Raw genomic sequence first — 23,732 nt, forward strand, 5'->3', positions numbered from 1 at the left:
GCCTCACGTGACGTGTTGTGATCAACTCCACATTAGATAGTGATTCTGTATATCTTTGACCATATAGTTTACCTCTCAACGAGAAACTGAGGTTAATCTAATAGCAACTTCAGTACACTACTCCTTTCACACTGGTTTGTTCGCCTCACATAACATGTAGAGGTCATCTCCAGATTAGATAGTGATACCGGGTACCTTTGATCAGATAGTTTACCTCTCAACGAGGAACTGTGGTTAGTCTAACAGCAACTTCAGTAAAACACTATATTTTCGCCGTCCCCGTATCCTACGCCATTCATGCATAACTGCTTCACATCTCAACCCATATATAATTTTGACGAGAAACGCATAACTATTTGCTGTTAAGTCACCAACACGGGTATATTCCATATTCTTTCTACGACCAAGAGCGATGTAGGAAAGCTTATCAATTTGATACAGTTAGAGCATCGGCCAAAACCAGTTCGCCCAACATAAGACTATCGTTTCAACTTCTCTGAATCATACGTACCTCGGTGATCTGGTCGCTGACGCACTCGAACATGAAGAATCCCAGTTCGCACTCATGACGTGGTCCTGCAGATGAAAGAATGAGACAACATGTCAAAAAGTAAATGTTCGTACTCTCTCGTCATTAACTGGATTGCTTGAAGCTAACAGAATAATTTCATTAAAAACATCACTTCAGAAGTCGCAGCTGTGAACTTTAGGATTACAAACGTTTTCACACAGTTTTTAACTAAGGAAAGCCACATCAGAGGGAACTTCGAAAATAAAAGTCATGTGTGTTCCGGAGCATTTGAGGTTTATTTTTAGGCTAATAAAATTCTCGCAGGGTGTGCTGGTGACCAGCTGTCTGGATCAGCGAACGATGGGAAGAGCTTTCGTTTTAAAAACACAGGAGAGATAGTGGCATCTGTCGAAATTTAACCGCTCTGCGTGAAAGATTTCAGTTTGCAGAAGTCCTCATGGAAAGCAGATTACTGTCTGATATTACAAAATCAACAGTCAGTCGAATCTGTCACCTCCCTTAGCAGCGAGCAGTTGCCTTAACATGATTGTAGATCCCAGCATGATCTACAGGTAAGCGGTTCACGTTTCTTGGCCTCACCTTTGCAAGTCTTCCCGTATTACTAGCTTCTAAATAAATACACTTTTGCACGGAATACCTTCACCGTCTACAGCAATTCAAAATTTCCTTAAGGCCTTAACAGAAATTTTCAACTGGGTAACGAAACAGCGGAAAGCATGACAAATTGTTAAGATTCGGTATACCATTTCAAAGCGTGTCTTAGACATTGTACAACCGGTCTGTAATAGGCTACTCACGTTTTCTTCCAATAAAGTCTCTGTCGATTCTTCCACTAATTCGTATCTCATTTAGAACAACGTTTTTAATAACCTCGACGTCAGTTATATTACATAATTTGTGTTGCTCCACTTCCAGGGTGAATATAGGTGGACCGAAGACCTCTCGTAAAAAGGACCACAATATCGTATTGCGTTGCTTGGTTTTGTGAAGTACACAGGTTCACGTTTTTGAACATTCAAAGCTAGTTAACAATCACGATATCACTTCGAAATGTTTCCAGTTTATAAGTGAAAATTTGTAAGACATTTCCAGGGGCAGATGTGGATTCTGACCACAATCTATTGGTTATGATCTGCAGATTGAAACTGAAGAAACTGCAAAAAGGTGGGAATTTAAGGAGATGGGACCTGGATAAACTGAAAGAACCAGAGGTTGTAGAGAGTTTCAGGCAGAGCATAAGGGAACAATTGACAGGAATGGGGGAAAGAAATACAGTAGAAGAAGAATGGGTAGCTCTGAGGGATGAAGTAGTGAAGGCAGCAGAGGATCAAGTAGGTAAAAAGACGCGGGATAATAGAAATCCTTGGGTAACAGAAGAAATATTGAATTTAATTGATGAAAGGAGAAAATATAAAAATGCAGTAAATGAAGCAGGCAAAAAGGAATACAAACGTCTCAAAAATGATATCGACAGGAAGTGCAAAATGGCCAAGCAGGGATGGCTAGAGGACAAATGTAAGGATGTAGAGGCTTGTCTCACTAGGGGTAAGATAGATACTGCCTACAGGAAAATTAAAGAGACCTTTGGAGAGAAGAGAACCACATGTATGAATATCAAGAGCTCAGTTCTAAGCAAAGAAGGGAAGGCAGAAAGGTGGAAGGAGTATATAGAGGATTTATACAAGGGCGTTGTACTTGAGGACAATATTATGGAAATGGAAGAGGATGTAGATGAAGACGAAATGGGAGATAAGATGCTGCGTGAAGAGTTTGACAGAGCACTGAAAGACCTGAGTCGAAACAAGGCCCCGGGAGTAGACAACATTCCATTTGAACTACTGATGGCCTCGGGAGAGCCAGTCCTGACAAAACTCTACCATCTGGTGAGCACGATGTATGAGACAGGCGAAATACCCTCAGACTTCAAGAAGAATATAATAATTCCAATCCCAAAGAAAGCAGGTGTTGACAGATGTGAATGTTACCGAACTATCAGTTTAATAAGTCACAGCTGCAAAATACTAACGCGAATTCTTTACAGACGAATGGAAAAACTGGTAGAAGCCGACCTCGGGGAAGATCAGTTTGGATTCCGTAGAAATGTTGGAACACGTGAGGCAATACTGACCTTACGACTTATCTTAGAAGAAAGATTAAGAAAAGGCAAACCTACATTTCTAGCATTTGTAGACTTAGAGAAAGCTTTTGACAATGTTAACTGGAATACTCTCTTTCAAATTCTGAAGGTGGCAGGGGTAAAATACAGGGAGCGAAAGGCTATTTACAGCTTGTACAGAAACCAGATGGCAGTTATAAGAGTCGAGGGGCATGAAAGGGAAGCAGTGGTTGGGAAAGGAGTAAGACAGGGTTGTAGCCTCTCCCCGATGTTATTCAATCTGTATATTGAGCAAGCAGTAAAGGAAACAAAAGAAAAATTCGGAATAGGTATTAAAATTCATGGAGAAGAAGTAAAAACTTTGAGGTTCGCCGATGACATTGTAATTCTGTCAGAGACAGCAAAGGATTTGGAAGAGCAGTTGAACGGAATGGACAGTGTCTTGAAAGGAGGATATAAGATGAACATCAACAAAAGCAAAACGAGGATAATGGAATGTAGTCGAATTAAGTCGGGTGATGCTGAGGGAATTAGATTAGGAAATGAGACACTTAAAGTACTAAAGGAGTTTTGCTATTTAGGGAGTAAAATAACCAATGATGGTCGAAGTAGAGAGGATATAAAATGTAGACTGGCAATGGCAAGGAAAGCGTTTCTCAAGAAGAGGACTTTGTTAACATCGAGTATAGATTTAAGTGTCAGGAAGTCGTTTCTGAAAGTATTTGTATGGAGTGTAGCCATGTATGGAAGTGAAACATGGACGATAACTAGTTTGGACAAGAAGAGAATAGAACCTATCGAAATGTGGTTCTACAGAATAATGCTGAAGATAAGGTGGGTAGATCACGTAACTAATGAGGAGGTATTGAATAGGATTGGGGAGAAGAGAAGTTTGTGGCACAACTTGACTAGAAGAAGGGATCGGTTGGTAGGACATGTTTTGAGGCATCAAGGGATCACAAATTTAGCTTTGGAGGGCAGTGTGGAGGGTAAAAATCGTAGAGGGAGACCAAGAGATGAATACACTAAGCAGATTCAGAAGGATGTAGGTTGCAGTAGATACTGGGAGATGAAGAAGCTTGCACAGGATAGAGTAGCATGGAGAGCTGCATCAAACCAGTCTCAGGACTGAAGACCACAACAACAACAACAAGTGAAAATTTATACAAATATTTTCAGACATTACTTGACTATAGAGAATTAAATCATCCGCAGTAAATCTGAGGCTACTATTAACATTGCCATTGATGTACAACATGAACAGCATGGGCCCAGCACACATCTCTGGTCACATCTGAAGTCACTTATACATGAATCTCTCTCCAAGAAAGCATGCTGCGAGATATCTTCAGCCCAGTCACAAATTTTATTCGTTACCCCTATGACTGTACTCTCGTTAGTAAGTGTTAGCGTAGTACTCAATGAAAACCTTTTAGGAACTCAAGATCTGCCTTTATTTATAGCTTTCAGAATGCCACGTGAAGAAATCGCGTCACTAAAGTTTCTCAGATGGTGCTGTCTTTCGCGAAACATGCCATACTATTCTAGCTGCTTCTTTACTTTTAAGTTCAGACTGAACAACAGATGGATCGAGAGATATAGGATAGTATGTTTGCGAAACAGTTGCGCATCTGTTCTTGCTGACGAGTATCACCAGTGTTTGTTCTGAATTATGGGGCAAAGTTCATTGTTCGAAATATCTACATCATACGTAACTCAAGAGGACACAGTCACAAAGGAACTTTTTTTTTAAAAAAAAAAAAAGAAAAAAAAGAACTGTGCTAAAATGGACAACCTTGAGGTACACTTTCTGAAGAAACTAGTGGAGATAAAGACCGGAACAAATGAAACATCATCCGCAAATCACATAAATATTTGTTACTGTATTTATATGCTTTATGAGTAATGATTTTTTGTTCTAAAAGAGAAAAAATTATAACTTTTATACATACTTTGGAGATTGTAAATTTGTTGTTGTTGTCATTACAGGTCCCATGTTTTATCTGATTAGTAGTTTTATTAAGAAGAGATTCTGAAAGTCTGATGTCTTCATCAATATTAGTTTTGAGGAAAGTGTACCAGGAGATCAAAAAATGTAGTTTTGAGAAAACTTTATTAAAGTTTTAAATGCAAGAAACTAATGTACATTACCGTATACAGACACTACTCAAACATTCGAGGACTACACTGTGACTCAACTTCTACCTTTTTACTTTCATTTCTTCTTTTCTTTGGTCTTATGTCTATACTGGCATCCTTGGTACCAATTTCTTGCAGAAGTTTCAGTGCAACGGATAAGGCCCATGCCGAAGCTTTTTAGTTTTTTTGCAGTATTGATGCCGCCCTGTGTTCCCAAGAGTCTTAACACATCAGCCTTCTTTGACACGCCAGCATCAAAGCACATCACTGTATCATAAACACCAAAGTTTAATGTTTCTTTTCTAACAAAAATACTTTTCGGTACCCTTGTCCAAATGACAGATTTCAAACTTTCACTCGGGTTCTGAGGTTACCATGGAGACAGTTTTCTGAGAGGTCTTGTTAACTAATGTCTCTGAAAATGGGCTTCACAGTAAGCTGGATATTTTCGGAATTGAATGTTTGTACTTATAACTGGAGGCTGTAGCAGGGTTGTTGAATTTGCACCAGCAGTCAGCTCCCTGTTGGCAAAATTCGTGTTGTGGTTTCTCATCCTTTGGAATTTTGTGAAAGAATATGACCCAGATAGATCTTCTCATTGCTTTTACATTGTTGCAGTTATTCCTAATTCTCATACCATAATAATTCTGGATCCTGTCTATTTAATCCTTTGTCAGGGCACCTTTACCACTTGGCTTCATAAGTCGTGATCCCATTCTTTTCTGTACATGCTCATTATACTCAGGTTTATTAATTTTCACTGTAGGCCCGTAAGTTTTACTTACTACCATTTTCTGACTAAGCCTTACGTCCCCTCCCCCAGAAAATCTGCATACAGGACACGTCTTGACTGCATAGACCTTTCGAAGATGTTTGCAACACAGCCTCCACTAGAACCATCATAGTCTTTTTTGCACACCTGTTGTGTAGTGGGATTTTTCCTACAGATGTCACAGATTATTTCAGTAACCAGAACCTTTCTGGTATCAAAAGCAGTGGCTGACACAATGCTACTTAGGGATTTACGCCCACGGAATAATAGAGAACTGTGAAGGTGGTTCTGTGAACCCTCTGCCAGGCACTTAATTGTGATTTGCAGAGTATCCACGTAGATGTAGATGTAGATATTTCTGCCAACTGCCATCAAAACCAGCACCAATATGTCTTGGATCAGATTTCATATTATTCAAATAAAGTACTTCTTTTGCTGCTTTCAACGTTGTAGATTCACTCACATTATGTACAACTGCACCAATGGTCTTGTTCCAAACATCAAACTTTCTGGGAGGTGGGGGAATGTTCATCAATGCACAAAGAGCTGCACCTGAACTTCATCCTTTCCCAACAGGTCTAGGTGCATACGCTAATCTTACATTGTTTTCATACAGTCTGCTTCTGGTTACGTGAGAGGACGTTGTATTGGCAGTAAATTTACATCTCAAACATTTTAAAACTAAATTATAAACAATCCCCTGGTTTCCTCCACATCTTCGTGCAAAGTTACGTTTCCTCCACAGTTTTCACAACTGTGTTTTTCCATATGGTTATTTAATGACCTCATGGAAATCAGAATGTTTGTGTCAGCAGTAGCAGAAACGCTATTCACACGATGTATTTCGCTGTCACCTGTTTGAGTGGGACTTGGAAAACCGTCGTCACCTCTCTGTTCATAACTAGCAGTTTAGTGGTTTATTTTTACATATTTATTTTCAAGAAACTAGGCCTTATATCCAAATTTCCGTATTCTAAAGCGTTACATTATTACTTATTTTACATTTCTATCGTCAAAACGTATTAAAGAACAAAGATGAAAAGCAGACAAACTCAGTATATAATGCATACATGCCGGCAAACATCAAAACAACAACTCTCTCTTGCAGTGCAATTAAGTATAACTGTGGACCATAAATGTTTGCTGTTCTATAACCAATGCTCAGCAAAACAGAGCAAAAATGGGCGCGGGACTGGTTACCACACAAACGAAAAAAGTGATAACTCCGAAGCGAATTGTGAAATAAGCGCGAAACGAACGTCGTTTTGTAGCAAAATAATTGGTGCACTGAACAAGACTAAAAAGGTGGATTTTTTTTAGTCTGTTTGCGACTAATTCCTCTTAAAGGAGAATCCAACTCAGCCACAAATTTTCGCGGTTCCATCGGCCCGAGGAGCTTCGAATCTCTGTGCAGTTTGTGTTACTACTATTTCGTTCAGTATGGCAATCTGTCTGTACGAAGCAAGAGAAGCCCTATCAGACTTTCGCTTATCCGTGTAAAGTAAAAGAATTTTGACTCTCACAGATTCGCATCCCGCACGCGTATAAACTACTTTAAGTCTAAGATCTCATGAGATTGAGTCGCTTTTGTTTGGAAACCATGAAGATGCTACATAAATTTTGATAACGTGATTTTCAAAGGGAAAAAATAATCTGATAACACAGGTGAGCTCTATTGCACTTGTATCTTTAGAAGATAGTAAATAATACAGAATGCTGTTGCACTCATGAGAAAATAAAAACGAAGTGCCAAACAAATAGGGAAAACTAGATTTGGGAGAAAGCAAGAGAAGTGGATCTTGAAGCTACTGTGAGGCAGGATGAAGGTAACTGTAATTGTCTTTCGTCGTTTTATTCCATTTAGTTACTTAAATGCCCCATGGTTCGTCGTTAACGTCATCATAGTTAAGCATTTGACAGCCACTGATGTCAGTCCTGCTCGACATTTTTCTTACATTACGATCTTCTGCTGTATACATCCATATAACTCCTTCATCTCACCACTCCATCTATCATTAAGTTATCGACTCCGACTTTTGTTATTTCTTGATGTCCACGAAAGAGCTTCCAGCAACTGCCCTGGCAACCATTCTGCTCCTATTCCCTCCCATTCCTTTTCAGATACTCAGACGCTTACTTTCAGATGCTCGCTTTGGAAAATTCTGCTGAATTTACCAACAGCAATTAGGCCCCAGGTAGTCGGTGTGACATACAGCGTGTCCCAGAATGAAAGCTCAGTATGCATGGATATGACAGAAACGATCATTCGAAGCAAAAAATTACAGTAAACATGGCCTCTAAAGGACATGCCTCAAGAGCTATAAGCATTGGTAAAGTGGAAGAGATGTGTTTCACAGTAGCGAAGTGCCCACAGCTCTTATGGCATTGGCTTTAGGGCCCATGTTCACTTGTCACTTTTTTTCTTGTTTTGGCCTATAGTACAAGCTCTCGAAACATTGAAAGCAAAGAGCTTTGAGTATAAGGGTTTGTTTCACATTATCGAAGATAAGTGCTTATGTATGGATTTTAGAGTACATCTTTTCGCAGACCTTTTTGCTTCGAATCTTCGTTCCTGTCTTATTCTTGTATATGGCTATTTCTTCTGGGACACCCTTTATAACAACGACACGCAAAGAGTCAGTTTTTGTGATTTTTAACAGAATTCCTTTATATTGTGGCACGCTGACCATCCGGAAGTAATTTATATAAAATGAAATGAACCACGTGACAACACTGTGTCCATTGCCTTCCGGTCCACGCTTCTCCTTCCCTGAGACAGAGAATCTTCAATACGAACAACTCAGCGCAGTTTTAACGAGGTCGCCACCCAGTTTATGCTGTTATGATATACTCTCTAAAACGAAAATGGAACATTGCTTATTGTAGTAATATAGAAACTAATGGCGAAATACACCGCTTTACTCAAAAAAATTCGTATAGGGAGCCACTCGTAAAGCGTAACGCATATCCCACTACTGTGCGAGACAAGTAGGCGAACCAGACCAGGATCGAATGTGTGTGTCATATTAACGACCATGACCCGATACACCAGCAAGGATGAGTGAGGGTTTTAGGCGGTTCCCCAAGCTCGTTTAGCCAAACACTGGGCTCGTCCACAAATTCCGCTTCATAATCAGGGAATGAAAACCTGCTACAAAGATAAATAATAAAATAAAGTTTTCCAAATCTGAGAGAAAACGGACCCCACACTAAAGGGGATGAAACCTAGCAAAAAGAAAGATACAGGAAAGTTTGTGTAAGCATGTAAATTTGACAAATTAGTATAGTCAATACTTTAATATATCCGTTATAACAACTGCAAATTAAATGATGAAAGAAAGTAATCACAAACTGAGAAGCGCCGACAATTATTAGAAAGTATTTTTAATTGCTGGCGAGTCACTTTGTAGTAGATATAGAAGAGACATGCGGTATTTTTATTTAAATAAGTAATACCAAATTTCAGTTTGGTATGTTGGATGTTTGAAGAAACATAAAGTAATAATTTCTCCGTCTAGTGGCAGCACTTGAGACCTACGGCCTCAACTATTTGTGCGATGTCTTCCAATCTTTGTCGTCCCTAGCAGTTTTCACCCTCTACACCTCCATCTACTACCATGGAAATTACCCTCAGATGTCCTACCATGTGTCCTATCATGGTGTTCCTTCTTCTCGTCAATGTTTGCCTTAAAGTTCTTCGGTGTTAAATGATTCAAATGGCTCTGAGCACTATGGGACTTAACTGCTGAGGTCATCAGTCCCCTAGAACTTAGAACTACTTAATCCTAACTAACCTAAGGACATCACACACATCCATGCCCGAGGCAGGATTCGAACCTGCGACCGTAGCGGTCGCGCGGTTCCAGACTGTAGCACCTAGAACCGCTCGGCCACTCTCGCCGGCTCTTCGGTGTCACTTCTGAGGAAAATCACCTCATTTGATATGTTACCAGTACATCTCACCATTAGCGTCCTTCTTTAACGACACTTCTCAAACCCTCCAGTCTGTTCTTTTCCAATTTTTGAACAGATCATGATTCACTCCAACACAACTATGTGCGCTCTAAACGACTCTGAAACTTTTCTTCAGATTAACGTTTATGTTTCATTCTGGAAGAGTTCTCTTGAGAACGGAAGTCCACTTTGTTTTTTCTGTCGTTCTCCTTATAACTTCCTTGCACAGTCCATTACGCTTAATTTTGCTTCCAAAGTTGGATCTTATTCTTCGTATAGTTCGTACGCCGCCCCCCCCCCCACCTATTTTAACTTTATTTTGCCTGAATACTGACCTGCTAAGATCACTTAACAACTTCGGTACTTTTCATGAAGAGTTCATTACAAATCTGTCACAGTTGCAGTACTTGTATTTCAGCGACTAGTCTCGAACCTGCTGGTTCAGTCTCAAGCGTGACCTACTGACGTTGCACTGAAAGTGTCTGACCTTAATGACAACCATCTGAATTTGGCAAAGACAGATACTCTACCGCGCGCAGTGGCTGCACTGTTTGCGGCGCTGTGTCACGAATTGCGCGACCCCTCCCGCCGGAGGTTCGAGTCCTACCTCGGGCACGGGTGTGTGTGTTGTTCTTAGCATAGGTTAGTTTAAGTAGTGTGTAAGTCTAGCGACCGATGACCTCAGCATTTCGGTCCCTTAGGAATTCACACACATTTGAATATTTTTGAACAGATGCTCCCAATACAAATCAGAATCAAACAGTTCCATTCTGCCTTGTAATGTGAGCATATGCATGTTGTGACATTATCTATCGTCACTGTGTGATACATGTATTCACCACTTTTAGATGACTGTCATTAAGATCAGGCACTTTCAGTGCAGCCTCAATATGTCGGGCTTCAGACCGAACCAGCCGGTTTGAAATTAGTCGCCAAAATATACATAGGTACTGCAACTATGATAGATTTAAAATACACCCTACATGAAATAAAAGGATTACTAGTCATACCTTAACAAAACGTTAAAAATCCATAATCAGTTTTTTTGTTTCTCCTGGTTTTTGCAGTATCCCTTCATCTTCTCCCCATGTAGGCTTTTACTTTTTTCCGTACGTGTTGTTAAAGGCTCCATATATTTTCTGCCATGAAAGCGTTATAAATTTACTATTTTATTCTTAGAAAGGCTTCCTCGTGTTAATTTATTTTTATATTTATTTTTATATAAAAAGGTGTTAAGTACTGACGATACAAGACAGAGACAGTACTTACATGTCACGTATGAAATAAATAAGTCGCCAGAAGGGCTTGAGTCACAAAATAATTAAAAAGGAATGTGTGAAGGCGAGCCTGTAAGGGTTGTTCATACCTCTACAGCGACAGAGGGCTCATTTGTTTCAATTTTAATTTATAAACCTACACTGAACCAAGCAGCCATGTTCAAAACTTTGGTCCTCTAATACATTCTGCGGCATTGTTTCTCCACCATATTTAAATGTCCGAACTCGGTCTATTTTACCTGTTGTGTTACTACGTACATTGATGCATTGTTTACATTTTTCATGAAATCTGCTTTTTGAATTGAAATTCTGTTTTCATTTCTATGTGCTGTTATTTTCAGGAGATTTGTTTGAGTAACTGCATCTGTAAGAGCTTGTGAAAGTATTAGAAAATGGCATATAAAAGACAGACAGTGTGTTTTAATTTCACTCGATATTCTTCTTAAAATTAGTGGTGATAAGCCCTCCCATTCTCTAACTCCGTTTAATTTCAAGTGGCTGAAATACTTCTCCCGCCAACTATCGGTGGCCTCACTTGTGCTGCTCCTCGTTACTTTCGCATATTCTATGCTCATTACGCCATTCATTCCACTGTCCTTGTCCTGCAGTTTTTCATTACTTTCACTGAGTATAGCCATACCATTAGCGAATTCTACCCAGACAGGTGACGCAGTGATTAGGACACTGGACCCGTATTCTGTAGGACGACGGCTGAAACCTACTTCTGACCATCCAAATATAGGATTGCCGTGATTTTCCTAAACTGCTCCAGGCAAACGCCGGGATTGTTCCTTTGAAAGTACGCGACTTATATCCTTCCCCATCGTTGACAGGATCCGAGCTTGTGCCCCGTCTCTGGTGACCTCGACGTCGACGGGAGGACGTTAAGCCGAATCTTCCTTCCTGCAGCGAGTCTAATCGTTTTGGATATTTCTTACATGAAATTTAATCCTGTTCCTGAACCTGTCTTTTACTTCCGACATTCCCCCCTACTATTCAGTCTGCATAAAGACTGCATACCCGTGTTATACAGCTTTCTAATAGGAGAGTTGGCTTGACTATTGTAAATTTTGGAAGTTGTATTTGGAGGCAGAGGGGAGGGTGGTCTGAGAGAGACGGGGAGAGAGAGAGAGAGAGAGAGAGCGAGAGAGAGAGAGAGGGGGGGAGGGAGGGAGGGAGGGGGGGGAGGCTGAGAGGGAGAGAGAGTTGGCTTGACTATTGTAAATTTTGGAAGTTGTATTTGGAGGCAGAGGGGAGGGTGGTCTGAGAGAGACGGGGAGAGAGAGAGAGAGAGAGAGAGAGAGAGAGAGAGAGAGAGAGAGAGAGAGAGCGAGAGGGGGAGGGAGGGAGGGAGGGGGGAGGCAGAGAGGGAGGGAGAGTTGGCTTGACTATTGTAAATTTTGGAAATTGTACCTGGAGGCAGAGGGGAGGGTGGTCTGAGAGAGACGGGGAGAGAGAGAGAGAGAGAGAGAGAGAGAGGGGTGGGGAGGGAGGGAGGGAGGGAGGGGGGACGCTGAGAGGGAGGGAGAGTTGGCTTCACTATTGTAAATTTTGGAAGTTGTATTTGGAGGCAGAGGGGAGGGTGGTCTGAGAGAGAGAGAGAGAGAGAGAGAGAGAGAGAGAGAGAGAGAGAGCGAGAGGGGGAGGGAGGGAGGGACGGGGGGAGGCTGAGAGGGAGGGAGAGATGAAGGCAGGGAGACGGCAGACTTACCGCCATTGTCGGGCAGCAGCGACCTGCTGGCGGCAGAGCAACGCCTCACCGCGTCCGCCGTGGCGTTGAGGTACCGCGCGTCTTTGGCGCCGTCAGAGAACAGCCGCATCGCGCCCAGCTCCGCCAGCGCCAGCTTGCTGCCCGTCTGCGAACAACAACAACCACAGTAACAACAGGTAGTCTCGCCACCGCGTCGTACTGTCCAGCACACATTGCCGCAATAACAGGGAAACGTTTCGTAACAACCTGTGGTGTCACCGCCAGACACCACACTTGCTAGGTGGTAGCTTTTAAATCGGCCGCGGTCCGTTAGTATACGTCGGACCCGCGTGTCGCCACTGTCAGTGATTGCAGACCGAGCGCCGCCACACGGCAGGTCTAGAGAGACTTCCTAGCACTCGCCCCAGTCGTACAGCCGACTTTGCTAGCGATGGTTCACTGACGAAATACGCTCTCATTTGCCGAGACGATAGTTAGCACAGCCTTCAGCTACGTCATTTGCTACGACCTAGCAAGGCACCATTATCAGTTACTATTGATGCTGTAAAACATGTACCGTCAAGAGCGATGTTCACCATTTGTGGATTAAAGTTAACTATTCCACAGCTACATCCTTTTTTGATAGTCTCATTTCCTTGACCTGTTCCAGACCTCACGCCAGCCTGCGTGAGCTAAAACGCGTGCCTTTCGGCTTCCTCTCATAGTGGGTTCGCTCTCTTGCCAATCCACAACACAACCAACTCCAGAAATACACATCATCTGACCAAAAGTATCCCGACTAAGGACTTTAGTGTGCGATGTATCCATCCTTCGCCTTACGATGGCTTGAAATCTGCTAAGGTGAGGTGTCTCAGTGTCTGCACGAACCGCAGCCCACGCTTCGTCAAGAGTCGAAACTAGATAAGGTGGTGACAGTGGAAGCTGGGGTCTGGAGTGAGATCTACGCTGTAGCTCATCCCAAAGGTGTTCCACTGAGTTCGCGTCTAGACTCTGGGCAAGCCAGTCCATTCCAGGAATGATATTGTCAACAAACCTTTGCCTCAAATGTGATACTTTACGACAGGGTGCATTGTCACACTGTTACAAACAATTATCATATGCGAAACTTTCCAGTACACAACCATGTAAATTGTGTTCATATACTTCGTATACAAGGCCCCGGGAGTAGACAACATTCCATTAGAACTACTGACAGTCTTGGGAGAGCCAGACCTGACAAAACTCTACTGTCTGGTGAGCAAAATGTGTGAGACCCTCAGACTTCAAGAAGAATATAATAATTCCAATCCCAAAGAAAGCACGTGTTGACAGACGTCAAATTTACCAAGTTATCAGTTTAATAAGTCACAGCTGCAAAATACTAACGCGAAATCTTTACAGCCGAATGGAAAAACTGGTAGAAGCTGACCTCGGGGAAGATCCGTTTGGAGTCCGTAGAATTATTGGAACACGTGAGGCAATATGACCCTACAACTTAAATTAGAAGAAAGATTAAGGAAAAGCAAACCTACGTTTCTAGCATTTGTAGACTTAGAGAAAGCTTTTGACAATGTTGCCTGGAATACTCTCTTTCAAATTCTAAAGGTGGCAGGGGTAAAAAACTGGGAGCGAAAGGCCATTTACAATTTGTAAAGAAACCAGATGGCAGTTATTATAGTCGAGGGACCTAAAGGGAAACAGTGTTGGGAAGGGAGTGAGTCACGGTCGTAGCCTCTCCCCGATGTTATTCAATCTTTATGTTGATCAAGCAGAAAAGGAAACAAAAGAAAAATTCGGAGTAGGTATTAAAATCCGTGGAGAAGAAATAAAAATGTTGAGGTTCGCAGATAACATTATAATTCTGTCAGAGACAGCGAAGGACCTGGAAGAGCAACTGACCGGAATGGACAGTGTCTTGAAAGGATGATATAAGATGGACATCATCAAAAGCAAAACGAGGATAAGGGAATGTAGTCAAATTAAGTCGGGTGATGCTGAGGGAATTATATTAGGAAATGAGACATTTAAAGTAGTAAAGGAGTTTTGCTATTTGGGGAGAAAAATAAGTGATGACAGTCGAAGTAGAGAGGATATAAAATGTAGACTGGCAATGGCACGGAAATACACTCCTGGAAATTGAAATAAGAACACCGTGAATTCATTGTCCCAGGAAGGGGAAACTTTATTGACACATTCCTGGGGTCAGATACATCACATGATCACACTGACAGAACCACATGCACATAGACACAGGCAACAGAGCATGCACAATGTCGGCACTAGTACAGTGTATATCCACCTTTCGCAGCAATGCAGGCTGCTATTCTCCCATGGAGACGATCGTAGAGATGCTGGATGTAGTCCTGTGGAACGGCTTGCCATGCCATTTCCACCTGGCGCCTCAGTTGGACCAGCGTTCGTGCTGGACGTGCAGACCGCGTGAGACGACGCTTCATCCAGTCCCAAACATGCTCAATGGGGGACAGATCCGGAGATCTTGCTGGCCAGGGTAGTTGACTTACACCTTCTAGAGCACGTTGGGTGGCACGGGATACATGCGGACGTGCATTGTCCTGTTGGAACAGCAAGTTCCCTTGCCGGTCTAGGAATGGTAGAACGATGGGTTCGATGACGGTTTGGATGTACCGTGCACTATTCAGTGTCCCCTCGACGGTCACCAGTGGTGTACGGCCAGTGTAGGAGATCGCTCCCCACACCATGATGCCGGGTGTTGGCCCTGTGTGCCTCGGTCGTATGCAGTCCTGATTGTGGCGCTCACCTGCACGGCGCCAAACACGCATACGACCATCATTGGCACCAAGGCAGAAGCGACTCTCATCGCTGAAGACGACACGTCTCCATTCGTCCCTCCATTCACGCCTGTCGCGACACCACTGGAGGCGGGCTGCACGATGTTGGGGCGTGAGCGGAAGACGGCCTAACGGTGTGCGGGACCGTAGCCCAGCTTCATGGAGACGGTTGCGAATGGTCCTCGCCGATACCCCAGGAGCAACAGTGTCCCTAATTTGCTGGGAAGTGGCGGTGCTGTCCCCTACGGCACTGCGTAGGATCCTACGGTCTTGGCGTGCATCCGTGCGTCGCTGCGGTCCGGTCCCAGGTCGACGGGCACGTGCACCTTCCGCCGACCACCGGCGACGACATCGATGTACTGTGGAGACCTCACGCCCCACGTGTTGAGCAATTCGGCGCTACGTCCACCCGGCCTCCCGCATGCCCACTATACGCCCTCGCTCAAAGTCCGTCAACTGCACATACGGTTCACGTCCACGCTGTCGCGGCATGCTACCACTGTTAAAGACTGCGATGGAGCTCCGTATGCCACGGCAAACTGGCTGACACTGACGGCGGCGGTGCACAAATGCTGCGCAGCTAGCGCCATTCGACGGCCAACACCGCGGTTCCTGGTGTGTCTGCTGTGCCGTGCGTGTGATCATTGCTTGTACAGCCCTCTCGCAGTATCCGGAGCAAGTATGGTGGGTCTGACACACCGGTGTCAATGTGTTCTTTTTTCCATTTCCAGGAGTGTAGTTTCTGAAGAAGAGACATTTGTTAACATCGAGTATTGATATAAGTGTCAGGACGTCGTTTTTCAAAGTATTTGTATGGAGTGTAGCCATGTATGGAAGTGAATCATGAACGATAAATAGTATGGACAAGAAGAGAATAGAAGCTTTCGAAATGTGGTGCTACAGAAGAATGCTGAAGATTAGATGGGTAGATCACATAACTAATGAGGAAGTATTGGGGAGAAGAGAATTTTGTGGCACAACTTGACTAGAAGAAGGGATCGGTTGGCAGGACATGTTATGAGGCATCAAGGGATCACTAGTTTAGTATTGGAGGGCAGCGTGGAGGGTAAAAATCGTAGAGGGAGACCAGGAGATGAATACACTTAGTAGATTCAGAAGGATGTAGGTTGCAGTAGGTACTGGGAGATGAAGAAGCTTGCACAGGATAGAGTAGCATGGAGAGCTGCATCAAACCAGTCTCAGGACTAAAGATCACAACAACAACATATTTCCGTCCCTAGCGTTTTCCTGAGCACAATAAAGGGATCACAACCTAACACGGAAAACGCCGCCATACCGTAGCACGACCCGCTCTGTACTACATCGTTGCCTCTACACTTGATGTCAGGCCATGTTCTCCACACACTTGCCAATCCGAAGCACTTCCATCAGACTGACACATGGAATGGCGCGATTCATCACTCCAGATAACTCGTTTCCAGTCCGGTAGCGTCACGCTTTACTCCACCTCGAGCATCGCTTACAACTGACTACACACATGTATTGCTTCTGAAGAGCTCCTCTATCGTTGTATCCATTTTTTTAACTGTTTGCACATAATCTTTGTGAATTTTTACTACCACCATTCGCAATGCTCGAAGGTCGCTATCCTTCAGAATACGTGGATTGTCTCATCTTGGTTCAGCTGTGGTTTTTCCTTTGCGTTTCCACCACTTCACATTCACATAATTATTAGTCACCTTGGGCCGGTTTACAGGGCTGGAACGTCCCTGACGTACCTGTTACTTCCAGCGCATTCCAACGACTAGTCCACGATAGAAATCACGGTACATTCAACTGTTCTTTTGCTACACTGGCAGTACAATACTCCCGTCCTTTTATGCTGAAGGATCGGCCTCTCTTGACACGCACTTATCAGTTCCGGACTTCTTACAGCTGAGCGGATACTTCTGATCAGTTCGTATAAGTGCCTAGATTTCCGGTGTCAAAATCACTTAACATATAGAATTTCGGATTGTGGTACTACGTCTCACGGTACGAGCATTGTTCAACAAGTAATTACCCTGTTCTTTCTTTTCTTTCACGCAGTTCAAATTTGATATTTTTTCTACTTCTACGATGGATGCAGTAGCAGTAGTGAACGATAAAAACTGCGTCTAAGAGATGCACTCATTGCGAGCAACGTGCTGTAATTCATTTTTGGTTGCGTGAAAGGAAAGTATGCTCAATATCCGAACGTTTGTGAGGTTCATAGGAGTAGTGTTGGACGGTGGGTAAAGCGAGTTGGAGTGTCAGGACGTGCAGAACACTGAGCTCCGTGATTCGCCTCGATCGGGAGATGCAGCACCAAAAATACTTCCAACGTGGTGATCCGCACGAATGCCATTATTCTTGCAGACCAGCCCATCGCAACTCCACAGTTGGCCCTACCGCTATCGATCAGCATCGGAAAACCGTGTGCTACAACTGACTTTTCGATATTCGAAGGTATGCAGGGGACGGATTTCACGAAACCTCACAACAGAGGCCAATCGTGAGATTTTTCCATCATGGATAGTTACACGTATTGAAACATGGGTGTGTCACTTTTTGCCGGAACCAGAATGACTGTCTCTGTTGGAAAACTGATGGTGAAAAATTTTTGGGAGAGTGGTGGTGTGATTCTTGTGGATGGGTTGCCAAAAGGGTCAGAGCAAACTCAAAAAACATTTCTCGTTGTTCAGTCTGTAAAGGACTGAAAACAAATCTTGCTCCAATATGGCAGTGCACTACCACACACATTTCTCAGGAACGGGAAACAGCGCCAAACTGGGTTGGACTCCATTGTCTTATCAACCAAGTGACCGAGACTTGTAGAACTAAGAAACAGCTGCAGGACCAAACAAATCAAAATTGCAAATAATTATCAAACTGGACTGTGCTAAGGAAACAAGATATGTGATTTCAAAGTTTAGAAACAAACAAGTAAAATAAGTGAAGAAATATTAGGGATTGTATATATAGGTGACTTTTATAAGTAGACAAGCAACATTTTGTGTGCTAAGCGGTAATGTACAAGTGATTGAATCCTAAGTAAAGTTTTGATTGAAATGCGTAAATGACGTACAAATAATTGGGAAAAATTATAGCTCTTACTCTAGCTATTTTGTGAATTTTTGTTGGGATCTCATTAGTGCTTATACGATACGCTCCCGCTGCCCTGCGGTAACATATCTCTCGCTTCTCTAGTGTTAAATGGATTGTAAGCATGTTCTGAGGAACAACTATTCTAGAGGTACGACAAATGCTGTAAGTAACTCTAGCATTAAAATAGATATTCGTAATAATCGCGCCATTAGCAGAACAACTAGCCTCTAGGAAACATTTGCATATGCTGCAGATATGAATAATAGGCTAAACATAATGAGAGGAGTTAAATAGATACGTAACAACTTTGTTTAGAAAAACAAAATAAAAAACCTATCAGTAACTGAATCTTGCTTTCAAGATGTGGTACACAAGTATATACTACACTGAAATGCCAAAGAACCTGGTACAGGCATGCGTATTCAAATACAGAGTACAGAGAAACATAAACAGGCAGAATACGGCGCTGGTATCGACAACGCCTGTACAAGACAACAAGGGCGTGGTGCAGTTGTTAGATCCGTTACTGTTCCTACAATGGCGGGTTATCAAGATTTAAGTGAGTTTAAACGTGGTGTTATAGTCGGCGTTAGACCGATGGGACACAGCATCTCCAAGTTAGCGATGAAATGGGGACTTTGCCGAACGACCAGTTCATGAGTGTGCTGTGAATATCAGGAATCCGGTAAAACATCAAATCTCCGACATCGATGCGGCCGGAAAAAGATTCTACAAGAACAGAACCAACGACGACTGAAGAGAATCGTTCTGTGTGACTGAAGTGCAACCCTTCCACAGACTTCTACAGATTTCAATGCTGCGTCATGATCAAGAGTCAGCGTACGAACCATTCAACGAAACATCATCGATATGGACTTTCGGAGCCGAGAGCATACCCGTGTACCCTTTATAACTGCACGACAAACAGCTTTACACCTCACCTTGGCCCGTCAACACCGACACTCGATTGCTGATAACTGGAAACGAGTCTCGTTTCTAATTATATCTAGTGGATGGGTATGGAGATGACCTCATGAATCCATGGACACAGCATCTCAGCAGGGGACTCTGAGTGGTCTCTGTAATGGCATGAGGCGTGTGCAGTTCGAGTGATATGGGACTCCTGATACGTCTAGATACGACTCTGACAGGTGACACGTGCGTAAGCATCCTGTCTGATTACCTGCATCCATTCATGTCCATCGTGCATTCCGCCAGACTTGGGCAGTTCCAGCAGGACAATGCGACCCCCCACACGTCCATAATTGCTACAAAGTAGCTCCATGAACACTCTTTTGAGTTTAAACGCTGCCACCGGCCGCCGAACATGAACATTATTGAGCGTATCTGGAATGCCTTGCAACGTGCAGTTCATGAGAGATGTCCACCTCCTCGTTTCCTTACTGATTTATAGACAGCCCTGCAGGATTTATGGTGTCAGTTTTTTCCAGCACTACATCAGACATTAGTCGACTCCATGCCACGCCGTGTTGTGGCACTTGTGGGTGTACGCAGGGGCCCTACACAATATTAGGCAAGTGTACCAGTTTCTTTCGCTCTTCAGTGTATACAGCCTATAGTGTCAGACAGAAAATTCATTGAGTTGTCTGTTATTTACAACCGTATGTCACAACTGATTGAAAGAAATTTTTCTTGCCATACGCGTTTTGCCTTTATTATTTGCAAAGAACCTTCAGTGGCCTGTAATATATACATATGTATGTCTGAACTATTTTTCTTTACCTTTTGGGCACTTTATATGGTGGTCAGAAGCAGTATAGAAAGCCTGTAAGGGTACTGCAGGAACAACTGTACTGAGAAACAATTTCCGGCCAATGTGGCCGTGCGGTTCTAGGCGCTTCAGTCTGGAACCGCGTGACCGCTACGGTCGCAGGTTCGAATCCTGCCTCGGCCATGGATGTGTGTGATGTCCTTAGGTTAGTTAGGCTTAAGAGGTTCTAAGTTCTAGGGGACTGATGACCACATATGTTAAGTCTCATAGTGCTGAGAGCCAATTTTGAGAAACAATTGTTAAGAAAAAATCCGATACGTGTTATTAAGCATCGACGGCAGCCAACCAGGTTGTCGCCCGCGCAGATTCACGCACCCTGTCAGAAATAGCGTCGCCATACGTCTTAGTTTGGTTCCCTCATATTGATAAAAACGTGGTTTCGCTCACTTAACGTCAATATATCACTTCCAAGAAACCCGCATTTTAACTAGTGACGAGCATTCGAACAAATGGTAACTCACGCACTTACAGATGTCTGCATTACCGCATTTTAGCGTTTGAAAGTGCTTCATTTGCACGCGAATCGTCCTGATTAAGTAACTTCAATGCTATATGAATCGGAAACGACGCAACATGTGAAATCTTTTTTAATCATTGTTTCTCAGCACGTGACGGTTGTATTTTGCAGCGCTGTGTTGACTTTTGATTGTTCAAAAAATGGCTTTGAGCACTATGGGACTCAACATCTGAGGTCAGCAGTCCCCTAGAACTTAGAACTACTTAAACCTAACCAACCTAAGGACAACACACACATCTATGCCCGAGGCAGGATTCGAACCAGCGACCGTAGCGGTCGCGCGGTTCGAGGCTGTAGTACCTAGAACCGCTCGGTCACAGCGGCCGGCCACTTGTGATTGTATCTGTTAGATGAAGAAAGATTGATTGTAAAGGACAGCAAGGATGGATAAGTTACATTTATTAGAAAGCGAAGGGAATATAAATTTTCAGTAATCTTATTATTTATTTAAGAGGAGAAGTTTGAGGTAAGACTGCAGGATTGCGCAGCTAGTGTGTCGGAATGATTATTGTCAGCTAATTATCTTGCTCAGTGTTGAAAGAAAGACCACCCCACTTGCCACAGCCATGCATTAACTATTAATTGATTAAGCTGCTTGATTTTTACAGAAAATCTCTGTAAATGTGGTACCCTCTTTAAATCATAGTATTGTTAAGACCTACATTATGTGTGAAGATCACTCAAAGATTTACTCTGTCTTCTTGAATAAATACTTCGTTATAAGATCGTTGGCTTGGAATATCGCCTCATAGGAATAGTTACGGACACGATCCCATTGTTTATCATTACGCATTACCCCATTGTACGATGTGGTATGACACAGTTTTAGTATAGTTTGGAAATTTTATCAGGAACAGAAATCTAGCTTAGCCGCTAACTGCTTGCTGTTTGCTGTTTTGCTTTCGATACATCTGCAACAATGTTGTCAAGAAGCGAGGTATGTAGAAATTTTGATTAGGGCTTGGTACCTGTTTTACTTCAGTTGCGCATTAAATATAACGACAAGTTGCATTCAGATCAGTTACAGTTCAGTTCAAATAAGGTTCTGTTTAGTAAAAGATTAGCATACTAGTTGAAGTTGGATAATAGTTCGCGGGTACGTAGTCTAGGTAATATCTAGACTTTTATAGAGCGGGAGGTGAAGTTGGGCTAAATTTCATACAGAAGTAAATATAGTGGGGAAGTTGCACAGTATTTATTATTTTTTCTGGAAAACTACGCAACTGGCAGCGTTGACTTTTATTTAAAAATGGCGAGGACAGTCACAAGCCGTCTCCGACCTCTTAGAACAATCAGACGACGGACAGGGATTAAAATTTTTCTAATGGATAAAAATGTCCCTTCGGCTGTTCTAGTATTAAAAACAGCTCGACCTGCAGTACGTGCAACTCCCGTGACCGCAGCTGGAGGTAAACAAACAACAGGTGATGAAGAAAGCGAGAGCGCTCCACGCTCGGCGGTTGCCTTCGCGCGTCGGCCTTGAGGAGCTCTCGCCGTGAAGCAGAGCAGCGGCCCGGTGCTCACAGTCACGCAACAGACACACTCACGGCCTCTCCCCATGTCCTGGCACAGCTGAACATCGTAACACAACAACTCGCATTTGTAGGGAGCTACTTGTGCTTCTTCCGAACTGTTTCAGAATCTGCAAGTACGACCACAGCGATTTTTTTGAACTAACAAAACACTTCTCTTCTGTTCTTGACGTGCTGAGGCGTCCAGAGTGAGGTTCGTCATAGCCATCCTGTCGGCCATGTTGGAAGAGCTTGTATCACTTGTAAACAATTTTTTTTTTACATAGAGCAGACTCTCCGCATGCCACTGTCAACATTTCAAGTGCTTTAGGGCATTTGATTCCACTTTTCACAGAAAATTTGGTGCAGATTCTTTGCTCCATTTTTATAATAAACGCAAATAGCCGAGCGCACTAAAACACGCCTAACCTTTCTATCTGTCAAAAACAAACGAAACGTACTGTACACTTAAAACTGTGAACACATGCTATGGACATGTGGACCAACTGTGTAAGTAGCTTGAATAAAAGGTCGCTATGTATAAGAAGCGTGAAGCGCACTTTCAATGTGTCCTGATGGCTGAAAGAGCTACGCGCACTTTGAATAAGAAAATGCTATCTGACATTGAAATCAACGTAAAAGATTGGGTCGCCACCAACTCTAGCCGCACGACAAATAGGAGGTTGCACTCAGTCGGAAAATTACATAATTGATTCATAAGAAAAACCCACAAAAAAGCATTCGTTGTAAAGTCACTGATACAGAATGGGATGTAATTATTAATATGATCCAGGCATTGTTCACGTGAATCAAATATTAAATAAAGGAAAGCGTGAGTTAACACTGTGCGTAAGTGCAGCGTGCAGCAACATTCCTGGAAACAAGATATATTCCGAAGCATTTGTTTTAAATAAAAAAGGGACACTAATTATTGTACCTGTGCGCATGGAAACGCTATGGATGGGCTAACAAGGAAAACTGCAAGGTAAATGGCGTAGGTAACGGAGACGTAACATCGGTACACTGGATAAGATTGGAAGCAAAATTATTTATTTCTTAAAACATTGATGTAATGCAGCTATAGACTGCTGTTGCCTGGTAACTAAGTACGATTGCTTGTGAAACGCTATACGTTTCACAACAGACTCGTGTGCCCACGTGGTTCGCGGAGACACAACTTCTACTTATCGTGGTCAAATTTTAGTAACATCAAACCACGCAGTCGCGAACTATTAACCTTTTACAAAGGACACATTTGAATAGAGAAAGGATAATGGCAGACGGCCAACAAACTCTAATATTAAACCATGTGGATGGTTTCCACCGGACATAAAGTGATGAGACAAAGAAAATTCACAAAGAAGTAAGAAATACCAAGATTCGGAAAAGATTAGAATGGATACACATGCAGTTGCAGGCACACAAACATTCACACTGAACCGAGGGCGCTTCAACATATGCAACACCTTTGTGCTACGTTCGTCGGATCAAAGTCAAGTCTGCATTAGGAATCAAACTGAAAGTCTGCAGAAACC

The 23,732-nt window shown here is 42.9% G+C and overlaps 1 protein-coding gene across 1 annotated transcript in view; it reads right to left on the minus strand.

The window, feature by feature from the left end:
• LOC126191271 (general odorant-binding protein 70) overlaps window positions 1-23,732 on the minus strand; it is a 143,873-nt gene that overhangs the window by 16,054 nt on the left and 104,087 nt on the right. The window contains exons 5-6 of the mRNA XM_049932080.1: window positions 12,502-12,646; window positions 512-576 (exon numbers count right to left, since the gene is read on the minus strand). Coding sequence (XP_049788037.1) covers window positions 512-576; window positions 12,502-12,646 — 210 coding nt within the window. The remainder of the gene's footprint in view (window positions 1-511; window positions 577-12,501; window positions 12,647-23,732) is intronic.

Source organism: Schistocerca cancellata, chromosome 6, assembly GCF_023864275.1.
Source record: "Schistocerca cancellata isolate TAMUIC-IGC-003103 chromosome 6, iqSchCanc2.1, whole genome shotgun sequence".
Taxonomy (NCBI): domain Eukaryota; kingdom Metazoa; phylum Arthropoda; class Insecta; order Orthoptera; family Acrididae; genus Schistocerca; species Schistocerca cancellata.